General features: G+C 37.6%; 1 protein-coding gene across 2 annotated transcripts in view; it reads left to right on the forward strand.

Moving 5' to 3' along the window:
* Edem3 (ER degradation enhancing alpha-mannosidase like protein 3) overlaps positions 1 to 17,701 on the forward strand; it is a 79,383-nt gene that overhangs the window by 34,884 nt on the left and 26,798 nt on the right. For both annotated transcript variants that reach the window (XM_046462698.2, XM_046462699.2), the window contains exons 9-13: positions 1,955 to 2,052; positions 3,635 to 3,760; positions 4,231 to 4,314; positions 6,425 to 6,508; positions 7,016 to 7,140. In XM_046462698.2, coding sequence (XP_046318654.1) covers positions 1,955 to 2,052; positions 3,635 to 3,760; positions 4,231 to 4,314; positions 6,425 to 6,508; positions 7,016 to 7,140 — 517 coding nt within the window. The remainder of the gene's footprint in view (positions 1 to 1,954; positions 2,053 to 3,634; positions 3,761 to 4,230; positions 4,315 to 6,424; positions 6,509 to 7,015; positions 7,141 to 17,701) is intronic.

Consider the following 17,701-nt stretch of genomic DNA (forward strand, 5'->3'; position numbering starts at 1 on the left):
TCCATTTCTAATAATGCTCTGTCTGAAAGTGTATTTTGTCTGGTAGTAACTACATCAGCTTTATCTTGCATAGCATTTGCCTAATAAGTCTTTTTCCATTCTTTTATGTTCAGTCTTTGCAGGTATTTATGCTATAAGTGTGTCTTTGTTAAAATATATATCTTTAAATCTGTTTTGTCTTTGTCTCGTAATTATTAATTTTAGTCCATTTATATATTTGATATTTTAATATATTTCAACATTCTTTATACTATGTTAATATTATTTCAGTATGTCCCTTTAATATTTTTCATTTGAATCCTTTTGTTTTTTATTGATGCCTGCATTTGCCTCCTGAAAACATAAACTTTAGTATATTCTCCCATCCCTTTGTCTCTTTTTTTCTTTTAGTCTTAGAGTTCTCTCTTTCTCTCTCCCTATCAACATCTGGGTTTGTCTCTCTTCTTATTTAAGTAGAGACAGGCTGGGCATGTTGGCGCAGGCCTGTAATCCGAAGCTGAGGCAGGAGTATCAGGAGTGCAAAGCCAGCCTCAGCAAAAGCAAGGCCCTAAGCAATTCAGTGAAATTCTGTCTCTAAATAAAATATAAAATAGGACTGGGGATGTCACTCAGTGGTGAGTGACCCCGAGTTCAATCCCCATACCCCCCAAAAAAACAAAAAGTAGAGTCAGCTTTCCGTATCTGTTCATTCTGCCTTCGCAGATTCAACCAATTGTGAATTGAAAATATCTAGAAAAAAATTGTATCTGTACGAAACATGTAAAGTCTTATTATTCTTGTCATCATTCTCTAAACAATATGGTATAATAACCATTTTCTTAATATTTATATCACATTAGGTATTATAAGTAATCTAAAGACAATTTAAAGTAAATGGGAGGATGGGCATAAGTTGTATGTAAATACTACACCGATTTATGTAAGGTACTTGGGCATCCTTGGATTTGGTATCTACCAGGAGTCCTGAAACCAGTCTTCTGCACATACCAAGGGATAATTGCATTTCAACCTAAACTCTGTGTTTAATAACTGCTGAGGGATTATGCCTAACAATATCTTTATTGTGCTTTCATGTTTGAGTGAAGTTTTGAAAATACAACTCTTTTGTCTTTTTTTTTAAACTGGGATTGAAATGTTTATTATTCTTTCATTTAGAAGCACTTTGTTTAATACTGTATACACAAAGAATTGGGAAAACTGAAATATTGTTAATTAAATACATGAAACACTTCATGATCCAATTTTAGTATAGGTGCTGCTAAAGTGAGCACTCTCTTGTCTTCTTAAACCAGTTTTTAAAATATGACAGCAAGTGCTGGGGATGCAGCTTAGTGGTAGTGCACTTGCCTAGTGTGTGCAAGGCCCTGGGTTCCATCCCTAGTACCACACGCACACACACATACACACAAAGTGATATCATTTTTATTTCAGTGCCTTTGTATGTGGTCTTCTCTTTCTTTCTGAAGGAGTATGAATATCAAAGACAAGGAGAAATTTTGAAAAGAATTACTATAATTTTAGGTATAGGTTTTCCTCTGTATCTTTCCTTTCTATATTATGTGGGCCCTTTCTTTTAAAATCTTTAATTGCTAAAAATTGATAGTTAGTTTTTTAGGTATTTTATCCTTTTCACCTTTATTTCTTTGTGATTCCTGTTATCTAAATCACTGTTGTTTCTATTCCATCTTCCATATGTCTTTTCTAATATCTCTTGCTCTTAAATAAGCCCTTTGTAAACAATTTTACAAAGTGATTTTAAAAGAAAAAACAACTATTATCAACAAGGGTACTATTATTTATATAGTAGGGTTAATATTTCTGTAAATGTATAATTTTTACTTTAAACAATTTCGTGTTTAGACTAATTTTTGATATACTCGTACCCTCATTTGTACTCTATAAAGAATTTTTAAGACTTGTTTAATGAAGGATCATTTATATGTATTTTCTATAGATAGTGGAGTTGGAGCAGGGATTGATTCATATTATGAGTATCTCTTGAAAGCCTATGTCTTGCTTGGAGATGACAGTTTTCTGGAAAGATTTAATACAGTAAGTTGATCAAATTTTGTATTAATTTTATAGCCAATTTCATTTGAGTTAAGATTTTGATAGAAACTCAATTGCCTGAGTTGCAGTCTAAAAAATAATTTGTTTTTAAATGTTTGGTAGTTTTTTGTCAGAATTTCATGATGATATTAGTCAGAGACAGTGTAAAAGCTACATACATTTCAAAAAATTAACTTACATAGTAGTTTTGTTTTTTAATCTTTTATCAGAAATTTTCTAGATTTGCCAATAAGTAATAAAATATGTAGATTTGAGTTTTACCTAATCTTTTGTGCAAGGAAGACAGTTATTGGAATAAGTTACAGTTAGCTTTTTCCTTTGGAATCCAATTTTATTTGAATCTTGAAAGTTTGGCTTAGTCCTTGATGATACCAAATAGAGCAGAATTTGGAGAAACTAATGACAGTGCATTTCAGAAGCAGGTCTATAAGTGTCAGGACTGAATCAGCACCACAGTCATAATTTTGGGGGAGTGGGGTGATTGTTGAGCTCAATTGCATTGCCTTTGTAAGTGAAGCAAACTGAAATTAATATGGCAGACTCATAGGCTATATCATTATGTTTTTTTAAGCATAATTTTTACCTTTTTTCTTTCTTTCTTTCTTTTTTTTATCCACCCCATCAGTTCACCCACATTACATATGTGAGACAGTAAGAGGGTAAAAGTATGAGAGCCATCCTGCTTTAAATCTTGATTGTACCGCCTGTTAGTTTTGTGACTTTGGGCAAGTTTAATAAACCTGTTGGCCTTTATTTCTCATTTATGAAATGCAAGTATTAATACTATTTATATGGCTATTGGGAGGATTAAATAAACATACATATACATAAAGGGATTAGAAGTGCCTTAACATGTGGCAGGTACTTAGTAATAGTGATTAGCAAAGAGTAGACAAGCTAGCAAAGTTGAATGCTTTAAAAATAGTATCACATATATTCTTTGTTAGATTACAGTAAGATTTTTCTTGAGGTGAATTTGGACAGATAACCTTTTGTTGGCTCATTAACAGAGCTTGTCCTCTTTAGAAAGCTGAGAAATATCAAGGAGAAGACAAAAGAAGGAGAAAAAGAGTTGCTAAGAGTGTAAAAAGCAAAGATAGGAGACCATAAGAGTAGGAACAGTGATGTTATGTTAACTTCAGTAGTCGTGAGCACCAGTTAGCTGAGAATGCACCAAACTTCCTAGACACAGAAGAAAACTAAGTCTGTAACATAGAAGCCTGTGACTGTATTCCAAGAGAGCTAAGAGCATCATTGGGCTGCAAAGGCATGCTAACCACAGGCTGATCCCCAAAGGAGGTAGGGATGTTTGGATTTATTCCTCTAAGAATCTCATATTAAATACAGTCCTTAGTATTCTGCATCTGACTTAAAGGACATAAGGGAGAATATGTTTCAGAAAAAATTCCATCTAAAATAATTCAAGTATTTCCACAGTTAACAGATGTGAATTTATTTATGAACATAAATTCAGGCTTAATTTCTTGACTGCACTATTTAGTATATTTAGGGTAGCATGTGTTTTTCAGTCTACTTTAATGAACACATTATTATAATCTCTTAGCACTATGATGCCATAATGAGGTACATCAGCCAGCCCCCTCTTCTACTTGATGTGCATATCCACAAACCAATGCTGAATGCTCGGACTTGGATGGATGCTTTGCTTGCCTTTTTTCCAGGCTTACAGGTATGGAGAGGTCATTTTCTTCTTCTTCTTAAATTCATTATAGTTATACATAATGTTAGGGTTCATTTTGACATTATATAAGCATGGAATATAATTTGTTCCGATTCAGTCCCCATTACTTCCCCCTGTTTCCTTCACTCCCTTGATCTTTCTTCTACTTATTTATAGTTTTTTTAAATCATTGCATTATAGGTGTGCATAAAGATGAAAATTCACTGTGGTATAGTCATGTATGTGCAGAAGAAAGGTCAGATTCATTCCACCATTCCTCACTTTTCTTCTCCTAGTACATTTTGTTGATATTAAAATGAAATGATTTTAATTAAGTACATTTATGATCTCTAAAATTGAATGACAAAATATAGTCCCTTTCCAAAGTTGTCTTAATATACTCAGATCCATTTGTAAAATGACTATACATAAAATTAACTCATATTTTATTGGGTCATTTTGTGGTTTTTGACTTCTAGGTTTTAAAGGGGGATATTAGACCTGCTATTGAAACTCATGAAATGCTATATCAAGTTATTAAAAAACACAATTTTCTACCAGAGGTAAGCAAGTAATCTTTGAAATTCTCACATATATACTGTAAATTGCTAATTAAAAAAAAATGACATCTTCATAACATGTTTGCAACATGTTTGCTCTTTTTAATTAATTTTCCCCTGGTTAAATAGGTTTTTTGTTGTTTATGTAACATTATATGTTTTCTTTTTTTTAATATTTATTTTTTAGTTTTAGGTGGACACAGTATCTTTATTTTACATTTATGTGGTGCTGCAGATTGAACCCAGTGCCTTGTGTATGCTAGGCGAGCATCTACCACTGAGCCACAACCCCAGCCCCTGTTTTTGCTTTTCTTCATGTATCAAAGTGAGCAGCTTAATTTTTGGATAATGCCGTTATTATATTATTTTTTTGTAAAAAAAAAAAAGAAATTCCAACATAGTGTTTGTCAACCTTTCTAACCCATGCCATTGCAATATTGTCAATTTTTTTTTCCTATGGTGTTAGCGATTGAATCCAGGGCCTCACACATGCTAGGCTGTCTACCACTAAGTTGTATCCTCAGCACCCTAGACACAGGAGAAAACTAAGTCTCTCATTTTAACTTTCCATCTGTACCTACCTGCTAGGGAGATCCTGTCGTCTTTTATTTTCTAAGATTTGTTTAATGCCTGTTTACATTAAGTGTACTTTTGTTGGTCACACATGCTTCCTGGAAATTTGGAGAATATCTGGCCTTGCTCATACTGGCTGTGAATTACTCTTTTTTTTTTTTTAATTTTAACATTATATTAATAATAAGTATTCTTACTAGATCTATATGACAAGATTTTAATAGCATGCCTTTTGGCTTTCCAGAAATGTACCTTTACAAATTTCCAAATGTGATGGCCTTGTTCTGTCCCTGATTATTTACTCTCTGTGAGAGTTCTAAGCATTCCACTAACTCAGAATGCTCCCTGATACATTTGTTTTACAGAGTATTGTTTTATTAACTTCAGGTAAGTAGGACATGGCAATGGAGAAAGTTCATATTCAGGAAGAATAAAATGAGGTTTCAACAAATACATCTATCACATAAATTTTTGTTTGATTCCTATAAAGATTTTGGTTTCCTCTTTCTTTTTTAAACAGGTGGCTCTCTTATTGAGAGATTTAAATTTCAAATAGAGTAAGATTTATTTTTGATCAATTCCTTTGTCCCCTTCCACAAATGATTTGAGGTTGTTAGAAAAGAAAATATATACTAAAATAATGTTAAGATAGAAATATGTATACTTGAAAATAGCTATGAAAGTAGATTTTAAATGTTTCTCATCACACAAAAAAAAATGTTTAGGAAATGCTTGATTTAACCATTCCACAATGTATACACATATATCAAAACATCATATTGTGTACCACATGTGGTTTTTATTTGTCAGTTACAGAAATTTAAAAGGAATTATGAGAACTAGGTAAGTGATAATTAAGAGGGAATGGTCAAGCTGGGCGCAGTGGTGCATACCTGTAATCCCAGCGGCTCAGGAGGCTGAAGCAGGAGGGTCATGAGTTCAAAGCAAGGCACTAAGCAACTCAGTGAGATCCTGTCTCTAAATAAAATACAAAATATGGCTGGGGGCTGAGGCTGGGGCTCAGTGGTAGCGTGCTTGCCTAGCACGTGCAGGGCCTTGGGTTCGATCCTCAGCACCACATAAAAATAAATAAAAAATAAAAGTATTGTGTCCAACTACAATTAAAAAATTAAAAAAAAAAATAAATAGGGCTGGGGATGTGGCTCAGTGGTTGAATGCCCCTGAGTTTAATCCCCAGTACCAAAAATAAAAGAGGAAATGGTGGGAAAAGGAAAAAAAGAAAATGCAATTATATAAACCATCAGGATTCATGTATTAGAGTTACTGAATTTCATCACTTTTTTACTGAGTTTTCTTGATTTCCTAAGAGCTCAAATGGCTATTTGCAGAGTAATCCATTTAATTGATAAAAAGAGTAGCCTTGGTAAAAATTAATTGTGATTTTAGGAGTGAAAAATTATGTTTTATAAATGAAAATATATGATTGATATTTTAATTACTTTTATCTGTTAATATATGCCACTTTATATTCTAGAACTGCCTGCTCATTCTTTTAATCACATTTTATGTTTTTTTTCAGGCATTTACTACAGATTTCAGGGTACATTGGGCTCAACATCCTTTAAGGCCAGAATTTGCAGAAAGTACCTACTTCTTATATAAAGTAAGATATTTTACCTTTCTTTGCTTTTTAGCCCCATTCCCTGTTGGATCTCTCACTCTTTTATAATAGAAATTGACATTTAATGTTATAATGGTTGGATATATCACCATTTATACTCTTCTAGCCCATAAATTTATTGAAAGATATAAGATTTTATGTGTACATTTTATGCCTTTTCAACATATTTAGCCAAACAATTCTTTCAAGAGAATTTGGGTTTTCTAGAGCTGCTTTCTAAAGCATGTGTCTCTGGAAACCTTTTGGGGCATTAGAAATTTAATCTAAATGCTAAAGTTTGCAATTGAGCAGATTTTCAATTGTTTAAGAAATTCTGTGAGGCAGATCCATGGTTTATTTTCAGATTTAGGTTCTGTGTAACATGCATCACAGTGCCTGATACAGTGCCTGGCACCAGGAAGTACTCAATAAATATTTGATAAATGAATGGGTAATATATAAGCTATATATATATGTGTGTATATATATATATATTCTCCTTTTTAATAGGCTACAGGAGATCCTTACTACCTTGAAGTAGGGAAAACACTTATTGAAAATTTAAATAAGTATGCTAGAGTGCCTTGCGGATTTGCTGCCATGAAGGATGTTCGTACTGGAAGTCATGAGGACAGGTAAAACAACTGCTAACTCCCCCTTTTTTTAGGGTAACTGAAACAGCAGAAAATACAAATACCTGCTAGGATTCAGCTAAGTTTAATGTTTTGATAAAGTATAGTGGAGGATGCAATTGTGTTTATTTTTAAAGCTCTTTTGAATAGACACATTTAAAATTTTTCAAAAGGTTTGTATTTTTACCATAGCATATAATAAGTGCTCAAATAAGTTTTAAATGGATGAATGAATAATTGTTGAATATCAGAACCTTGGTATTAGGAGTGTTCGAAATGTTTTTCCCCCTTTGTTAACAGTTTTTATGTTGTGTGTGATGTTAGAAACTATCAAGAAAAAAAATTAAAGAGATGGCGGCGAAGGGAGTGCATTACCCCCGTGTACCGCGTCACTGTGCGGGAGAATGACGAGTTAGAAATGCTAAAAGCTATCTTGTTAGGAATTTCCAGCAAAATTGGGGTGCTCCAAAACCTAGAGGAAGGATTTCCATCGCAGGAGGATCAGCTACGGGGGCTCAAACGCGAGAGATTTGTCCCCACGGAGGGTCACGCTGCTTATTCAGCAAATTGCCCCGCGGCTAGAGTCTGCGGCGCGCGCTGGGAAACGAGGAGATAGCAATGCAAAGATACAGCGCTGCAGTTTCCACAGGCTTCTGCCAGCTGTGCAATCACCGTACTCAGTGCTGAATTCTGGGTTTGAGACGGGGGAAGGAAGCGGTCCAATTCGGTTCTCCACACCGGTCAGACCACAGAGGAAGCCAGCGGCCACCATCTTGGAGAGCTGACGTCACCATCCCTGTTTTCGACTGATCACAGCTCATTCAGCCATAGAGCAGGTAATTTCAGGCTGCCATTCGCCTGCGGCTTGCAGACAAATTACTCAGGCTCAGTGCTAAATAACCCGCAGAAACTGCTTCTTGGAGCCTGCTCCTATCAGAAAATACACCGAGCATGGAGCGGCCGAATTCCGGCTCCCGGAACTGCTCTGGCCCAGGGATAAAGAACCCACGGAAACTGCTTCTCATCCGGGTCCTGCTGAATACTGTGGAGGTAAATACCAACTGAGCCTTCATAGGCAGTGGCAACAGGACTGAGACGGGGCTTGTGAGGGCCGGTCAGGACTCACCCGTTGCTTTGGTCACCCAGCAAAGGGAACGAAATGCTGCCATTCGCATGGGAAACCAACATGGCAGAGATCTGATGTCATCAGAAAGCGGTGGAGGAGAGAACTTCATCGATACCAGCGGCGACAGAAACAGTTGGTCTCCTGGTAAAGAAAGTGAGTCACAAACACCCGAGTCTCTCTCACTTTGTCATCAAGCCAGAGGGGCAGAGCAGAGCCGCCGCCCGCGCCTGGAACAGGCCCAGCGGCCCGCCGGCATGGTAGTCACGTCACCCCAATTGGAGTAGCGGCAGAGCAGAGCCGCCACCCGCGCCCGCATGGTAGGCAGACCTGCGACTGACCGGCAGAACAGGCCCAGCGGCCGCAGTCGTGGTAGGAGGGGCAGGGCAGAGCCGCCGCCCGCACCTGCAAGGTAGGCAGACCTACAACAGACCGGCAGATCAGGCCCAGCGGCCTGCCGGCATGGTACACACGTCACCCCAATTGGAGTAGGGGCATAGCAGAGCCGCAGCCCGCGCCCGGAACAGGCCCAGCAACCTGCCGGCGTGGTAGTCACGACACCCCAATTGGAGTAGGGACAGAGCACAGCCGCCACCCGCGCCCGCAAGGTAGGCAAACCTGCGACCAACCAGCGGATCAGGCCCGGTGGCCTGCCGGCGCGACAGACACGTCACCCCAATTGGAGTAGGAGCAGAGCAGAGCCTTCGCCCGCACCTGCAAGGTAGGCAGACCTGCAACCGACCAGCGGATCAGGCCCGGTGGCCTGCCGGCGTGGTACACACGTCACCCCAGTTGGTGTAGGGGCAGAGCAGATCTTTCACCCGTGCCCGGGACAGGCCCAGCCGCCCTCAGGCGCAGTAGTCACGTCACCCCAATTGGAGTAGGGGCAGAGCAGAGCCGCCTCCTGCGCGCGGAATAAGCCCAGCGACCCGCTGGCGTGGTAGACACGTCACCCCAATTTGAGTAAGGGCAGAGCAGAGCCGCCGCCCGAGACTGCAAGGTAGGCAGACCTGCGACCGACCGGCAGAATAGGCCCAGGGGTCCGCTGGCGTGGTAGACACGTCACACCAATTGGAGGAGGGGCAGAGCTGAGCCGCCACCCACGCCTGCAAGGTAGGCAGAACGTCGCCCAACCCTGCAAGAGAGACTTTTGAACTATACAAGAGCAATATAAATATATAGGGCGGAAAATTTTTCAAAAACACAACACTTTCACCAAGCAGAAAGAAACGCAAGCAGTATGAAAAGACAAGGAAAGAAAGGACCACAAGCAATGCAGGTCAACTCAACTTTAGAAGAGGTAACAGCTGCAGCAAATGGAATGTCAGATAAAGAATTCAGGATATACATGCTTCAGATGATCTGGAGTCTCAAGGAAGACATTAGACAGCAAAATCAGACAATGAAAGATCACTTCGACAATGAATTACACAAACAAATCCAGGAAGCAAAAGATCAACTACACAGAGAGATAGAGGTTATAAAAAACAAACAAACTGAAATCCTAGAAATGCAGGAAGCAATAAACCAACTTAAAAACTCAATTGAGAATACTACCAGCAGAGTAGAACACTTAGAAGATAGAACATCAGACAATGAAGACAAAGTATTTCAACTTGAAAAGAACATAGACAGCTGAGCAAGACTGTTAAGAAACCATGAGCAGAACATCCAAGAAATATGGGATAACATCAAGAGACCAAACTTAAGAGTCATTGGGATACAGGAAGGGATAGCGGTTCAAACCAAAGGAATGAGCAATCTATTCAATGAAATAATACGAGAAAACTTACCAGACTTGAAGAATGAGACAGAATCCCAAATCCTAGAAGCCTACAGGATGCCGAATGTGCAAAATCATAAGAGATCCACACCTAGACACATTATAATGAAGATGCCCAACATACAGAATAAGGAGAGAATTTTAAAAGCTACAAGAGAAAGGAAGCAGATTACATTTAGGGGTAAACCAATCAGGATAACAGCTGATCTTTCAACACAGACTCTGAAAGCTAGAAGATCCTGGAATAACATATTTCAAACACTGAAAGAAAATGGGTTCCAACCAAGAATTGTGTATCCAGCGAAATTAAGCTTCAGGATGGAAGATGAAATTAAAACCTTCCACGATAAACAAAAGTTAAAAGAATTGCAGATAGAAAACGATCTCTTCAAAACATCCTCCGCAAAACATTACAGGAAGAGGAAATGGAAAATAACAATGAAAACCAACAGTGGGAGGTAGGACAGTAAAGGGGGGAAAAATAATCAAAGAGGAAAACAAACCATGTTTAGTAACATAAATAAACAAATATGGCTGGAAGAACAACCCATATCTCAATAATAACCCTAAATGTTAATGGCTTAAACTCACCAATTAAGAGACACAGGCTAGTCGAATGGATCACAAAACAAGACCCAACAATATGCTGCCTACAGGAGACGAATTTGATAGGAAAAGACATACATAGGCTGTAGGTGAAAGGTTGGGAAAAATCATATCACTCATATGGACTTTGGAAACAAGCAGGAGTGTCCATACTCATATCAAATAAAATAGATTTCAAGCCAAAGTTAATCAAAAGGGATAAAGAAGGACACTACATACTGCTCAAGGGAACCATACACCAACAAGACATAACAATCATAAATATATATGCCCCAAACAATGGTGCAGCTATGTTCATCAAACAAACTCTTCTCAAGTTCAAGAGTCTAATAGACCACCATACAATAATCATGGTGGTCTATTCATTAGCATGGCTAATGACCACCATACAATAATCACACCTCTCTCACCACTGGACAGATCTTCCAAACAAAAGTTGAATAAGGAAACTATAGAACTCAATAACACAATTAATAACCTAGACTTAATTGACATATATAGAATATACCACCCAACATCAAGCAGTTACACTTTTTTTCTCAGCAGCACATGGATCCTTCTCAAAAATAGATCATATATTATGTCACAGGGCAACTCTTAGACAATATAAAGGAGTAGAGATAATACCATGCATCTTCTCTGATCATAATGGAATGAAACTGAAAATCAACGATAAAAGAAGGAAGGAAAAATCATACATCACTTGGAGAATGAACAATAGGTTACTGAATGATCAATGGGTTATAGAAGACATCAAGGAGGAAATTAAAAAATTCTTAGAGATAAATGAAAACACAGACACAACATATCGGAATCTATGGGACACATTGAAAGCAGTTCTAAGAGGAAAATTCATTGCTTGGAGTTCATTCCTTAAAAAAAGAAAAAAACAACAAATAAATGATCTCATACTTCATCTCAAAATCCTAGAAAAAGAAGAGCAAAACAACAGCAAAAGAAGTAGAAGGCAAGAAATAATTAAAATCAGAGCTGAAATTAATGAAATCGAAACAAAAGAAACAATTGAAAAAACTTGACAAAACTAAAAGTTGGTTCTTTGAAAAAATAAATAAAATCGACAGACCCTTAGCCATGCTAACGAAGAGAAGAAGAGAGAGAACTCAAATTACTAGCATACGGGATGAAAAAGGCAATATCACAACAGATACTTCAGAAATACAGAAGATAATCAGAAATTATTTTGAATCCTTATACTCCAATAAATTAGAAGATAGTGAAGGCATCGATAAATTTCTTAAGTCATATGATCTGCCCAGATTGAGTCAGGAGGATATAGACAACCTAAACAGACCAATATCAATTGAGGAAATAGAAGAAACCATCAAAAGACTACCAACTAAGAAAAGCCCAGGACCGGATGGGTATACAGCAGAGTTTTACAAAACCTTTAAAGAGGAACTAATACCAATACTTTTCAAGCTACTTCAGGAAATAAAAAAAGAGGGAGAACTTCCAAATTCATTCTACGAGGCCAACATCACCCTGATACCTAAACCAGACAAAGACACTTCAAAGAAAGAAAACTACAGACCAATATCTCTAATGAACCTAGATGCAAAAATCCTCAATAAAATTCTGGCGAATCGGATACAAAAACATATCAAAAAAATTATGCACCATGATCAAGTAGGATTCATCCCTGGGATGCAAGGCTGGTTCAATATATGGAAATCAATAAATGTTATTCACCACATCAATAGACTTAAAAATAAGAACCATATGATCATCTCGATAGATGCGGAAAAAGCATTCAACAAAGTACGGCATCCCTTTATGTTCAAAACTCTAGAAAAACTAGGGATAACAGGAACATACCTCAATATTGTAAAAGCAATCTATGCTAAGCCTCAGGCTAGCATCATTCTGAATGGAGAAAAATTGAAGGCATTCCCTCTAAAATCTGGAACAAGACAGGGATGCCCTCCCTCACCACTTCTGTTCAACATAGTTCTCGAAACACTGGCCAGAGCAATTAGACAGACGAAAGAAATTAAAGGCATCAAAATAGGAAAAGAAGAACTTAAATTATCAGTATTTGCAGATGATATGATTCTATACCTAGCAGACCCAAAAGGGTCTACAAAGAAACTATTAGAGCTAATAAATGAATTCAGCAAAGTGGCAGGATATAAAATCAACGCGCATAAATCAAAGGCATTCCTGTATATCAGCGACAAATCCTCTGAAATGGAAATGAGGACAACCACTCCATTCAGAATATCCTCAAAAAAAATAAAATACTTGGGAATCAACCTAACAAAAGAGGTGAAAGACTTATACAATGAAAACTACAGAACCCTAAAGAGAGAAATAGAAGAAGATCTTAGAAGATGGAAAAATATACCCTGTTCATGGATAGGCAGAACTAACATCATCAAAATGGCGATATTACCAAAAGTTCTCTATAGGTTTAATGCAATGCCAATCAAAATCCCAATGGCATTTCTTGTAGAAATAGAGAAAGCAATCATGAAATTCATATGGAAAAATAAAAGACCCAGAATAGCAAAAACAATGCTAAGCAGGAAGTGTGAATCAGGTGGTATAGCGATACCAGACTTCAAACTATACTACAGAGCAATAGTAACAAAAACAGCATGTTACTGGTACCAAAACAGGCGGGTGGACCAATGGTACAGAATAGAGGACACAGAAACCAATCCACAAAACTACAACTATCTTATATTTGATAAAGGGGCTAAAAGCATGCAATGGAGGAAGGATAGCATCTTCAACAAATGGTGCTGGGAAAACTGGAAATCCATATGCAACAAAATGAAACTGAATCCCTTTCTCTCGCCATGCACAAAAGTTAATTCAAAATGGATCAAGGAGCTTGATATCAAATCAGAGACACGCCGTCTGATAGAAGAAAAAGTTGGCTACGATCTACATACTGTGGGGTCGGGCTCCAAATTCCTCAATAGGACACCCATAGCACAAAAGTTAAAAACTAGAATCAACAAATGGGACTTACTCAAACTAAAATGTTTTTTCTCAGCAAAAGAAACAATAAGAGAGGTAAATAGGGAGGCTACATCCTGGGAACAAATCTTTACTCCTCACACTTCAGATAGAGCCCTAATATCCAGAGTATACAAAGAACTCAAAAAATTAGACAATAAGATAACAAAGAACCCAATCAACAAATGGGCCAAGGACCTGAACAGACACTTCTCAGAGGAGGACATACAATCAATCAACAAGTACATGAAAAAATGCTCACCATCTCTAGCAGTCAGAGAAATGCAAATCAAAACCACCCTAAGGTACCATCTCACTCCAGTAAGATTGGCAGCCATTATGAAGTCAAACAACAACAAGTGCTGGCGAGGATGTGGGGAAAAGGGTACACTTGTACATTGCTGGTGGGACTGCAAATTGGTGCAGCCAATTTGGAAAGCAGTATGGAGATTTCTTGCAAAGCTGGGAATGGAACCACCATTTGACCCAGCTATTCCCCTTCTAGGTCTCTTCCCTAAAGACCTAAAAAGAGCATGCTACAGGGACACTGCTACATCAATGTTCATAGCAGCACAATTCACAATAGCAAGACTGTGGAACCAACCTAGATGCCTTTCAATAGACGAATGGATAAAAAAAATGTGGCATTTATACACAATGGAGTATTACTCTGCATTAAAAAATGACAAAATCATAGAATTTGCAGGGAAATGAATGGCATTAGAGCAGATTATGCTAAGTGAAGCTAGCCAATCCCTAAAAAACAAATGCCAAATGTCTTCTTTGATATAAGGAGAGTAACTAAGAACAGAGTAGGGACGAAGAGCATGAGAAGCAGATTAACATTAAACAGGGATGAGAGGTGGGAGGGAAAGGGAGAGAGAAGGGAAATTGCATGGAAATGGAAGGAGACCCTCAGGGTTATACAAAATTACATACAAGAGGAAGTGAGAGGAAAGGGAAAAATAATACAAGGGGGAGAAATGAATGACAGTAGAGGGGGTAGAGAGAGAAGAGGGGTGGGGAGGGGAGGGGAGGGGGGATAGTAGAGGATAGGAAAGGCAGCAGAATACAACAGACACTAGTATGGCAACATGTAAATCAATGGATGTGTAACTGATGTGATTCTGCAATCTGTATAAGGGGTAAAAATTGGAGTTCATAACCCACTTGCATCAAAGTGTGAAATATGATATATCAAGAACTATGTAATGTTTTGAACAACCAACAATAAAAAATTTAAAAAAAAATTAAAAAGTCACTATAGTTTTAGAGATTGCAGTGGTCCAAACATGTCTGAATCTCCCCAATGCTTCAAGTGCCTGGCTTACCATGGCATCTGGGAAGATCATTTGATTACAATATTTAAGATTTAAAAAGTGTGCTGGTAACAGAGAGAAACAGGAACTCTCATTTTGGTTGGGGTTATAATGTGGTATAAATATTTGGAAAGCAATTTCTCAATATCTCATAAAAATGCATATGGCTCAGCAATGTTGTTCCTAGATATGTTCACTAGAATACGTCTTACATTTTTATACAAAAAATGTAATAGAATATTTTATAGTGCTGCTTATGAGAGTAAAATACCATACAGTTATGAAAATTTATAGGTTGTTCTACAAGAATCAACATGGACTGATCTCAAAAGTATAATGCGGAGAGACAATAGCAAGTTGCAGATTAATAATGTATACTTTATTGTTTATATAACATTTTGGAACACACAAAACAATGTTATATGCTACTCATGGAGATACACACACACACACACACAACTTGGTGAGAATAAAAACATTTTTAAAACAAAAAGAATAAAATATACCCTGCAGTGATATCTACACAGAGGATAATGGTGATCTCTGAGGTTGGCAAGAGAGAAATAGGGCAAAGGAGAATTTTTTTATCTTTAATATTCATCAGCTCTGTTTTGTATGTGTTAAATAAATGTCTAAATTAAATGTTTTCCCATTAATAATAAGAAAAAAAAAGAAACTATCAAGATAATGATGTAAGATCTGGATGATTAATAGTATTCGGTCTAACATTCCACAAAAACACATCATGGTTAATGTGTGTACTCTTACTCTGTTCCTGATTTGGAGGGGTGGGTAAGACCCTCAGTGGTAGTTGCTGTTTCACTGGATACTAGATGGGTATGGATGGCATGAAGTATTCAAGCTATAAAAAGCACACTTTGGTCAATTTGCTATTCACCAACATTCCAATTATTCCAAGATAATTTATCCAGCTAACTGAACTTGTTTGCTTATTAGCAAATGTCCATTCCATAAATATTTATTGAGGCTTCTCTTGTGTTAGCATTATGGCAGTTTTTAAGGATTAAAGCTATGAAGACACGTTCATTCTGTCACTGAGGACAGACAGATATACAGACTTTTATTTTTTAGATAAACAGACTGTTAAAACATTGCGTAAGTGCTGTGAAATACATAAAAGGGACGAGAAGGCCAGTTGGGATGTGGTAGTCACTGAGAAGTTCCTGCAGGATCCTGAGTCCTGAAGGATGAGCAAGAGTTAGAAGACAAAAGAAGTTTCAGGGAATAAAGACACGAGAAACAGCAGTCATCATCTAGTCACAGGACTGTCCCTCAGTCCTTCACTCAGATTGTTGGCAACCCCTTTACCTGACCACAGCTGGTAAGAAATGGGTCGGGTTCTGGAAGCAGGCATACAGATAACAGCAAGAAATGAAAGCAGATACCGTGGATAGCTGGAACATTTGTTGACTGTCACCTGAACTCCGGGCAGTCTTCTGAGCATTTTCTGTATTTAACTCTGATCTTACAACTGTCCCCTGAAGCATACTTGTGTTATGATCTTCATGTTAAAGATAAAGAAACCAAGGCAAAGAAAAATTAGAGAACTTGCTCAAGATTACAGTTAGCTAAAAATCAGAATTCTAGTCAGTGCACATTGGATTTTGACAACTATACTATATTCAAAGAACAATAATTAAGCACCTACTATCGGCCAGGCACTGCACTTAGGTGTGAGGATGAAAGGATAAATTAGAACCAGTCTCTGCCCTCCCATAATTTATAGTTGGTGAATAAAGCATATATGGAAAGAAACAATTGGAACCACAGATATATGCTATAGTAGCAAAAGAAAGACAGATGGAGATATTACAGAGGAAAATATGATTTACTAGTTTATGGGGGGTTCCATTTTCCAAAATTTCACGTCTTTCTTTTTCCACCAAATATTCCTTTTCTGATAGTTTCTGGACCTCTTATAAATGCCTTTGCTCTGTTCTGATTTTATTCCAGTATGTAGAATATCTCTCAAAATATCATGTCCATGGACTGGGGATGTAGCTCAGTGGTAGAGTGTTTGCCTAGTAGTTACAAGGTTCTAGGTTCAGTCCCCAGCATCACAAAAATTGTCTAGAATTGCCCAAACTCAAGATATGCCCAGCACAGCAGCACTATAAACATCTGAATTCAGACAGAGGGTTGCTAATTTTCTCAGAGGCTGACAGGTTCACACTTCTATCTAGTGAGGGTCACTCCTTCACCAACTTACTCTTCCTCATGGGACATTTTGCCTCTCAGATACATTTCACCCCCAAAATGGTTGACAACTACTGATCTTTATTATACTTGTTATTACGCCTGCATTAGACTTTTAACAGCTTTATTGTGTTCTACTCACAGTGAGCTTGTGACTGACCCCAGCTGGTCTCAGATGCTTAACCAAAGGCTGCTGACAAATGGATATTCTCCACCCTGCTCTTGAGCAACCAATTTCTTTTTTAGTGTAAACTTAGAACTTTATATCCATCCCAGCAAAATTTCCTGGGCTATTTTTTTATTCTGTTTCTAGACCAAAACGATGTTGACTGTCATCTCAGTCAGTCTCAGTCTCTAAGCTAAACTTAGTTTCAGTGATCTGCATTTTGCATAAGCATACCTTAAATTTTTCTCAAATTATTTGAAAGAATTTTGGGTGGGATCATGACTGGTGCCTCATGCTATGGCACTGGAGAGCTTTCAGGGACAGGCTTTTTGCATTTGGTTGCTTATTCTGCTGGCAGGATCCTT

This window comes from Marmota monax, unplaced genomic scaffold, assembly GCF_021218885.2.
Source record: "Marmota monax isolate L192 unplaced genomic scaffold, Marmota_monax_Labrador192_F-V1.1 WCK01_AAM20220418_F8-fsc00250, whole genome shotgun sequence".
NCBI classification, from domain to species: Eukaryota; Metazoa; Chordata; class Mammalia; order Rodentia; family Sciuridae; genus Marmota; species Marmota monax.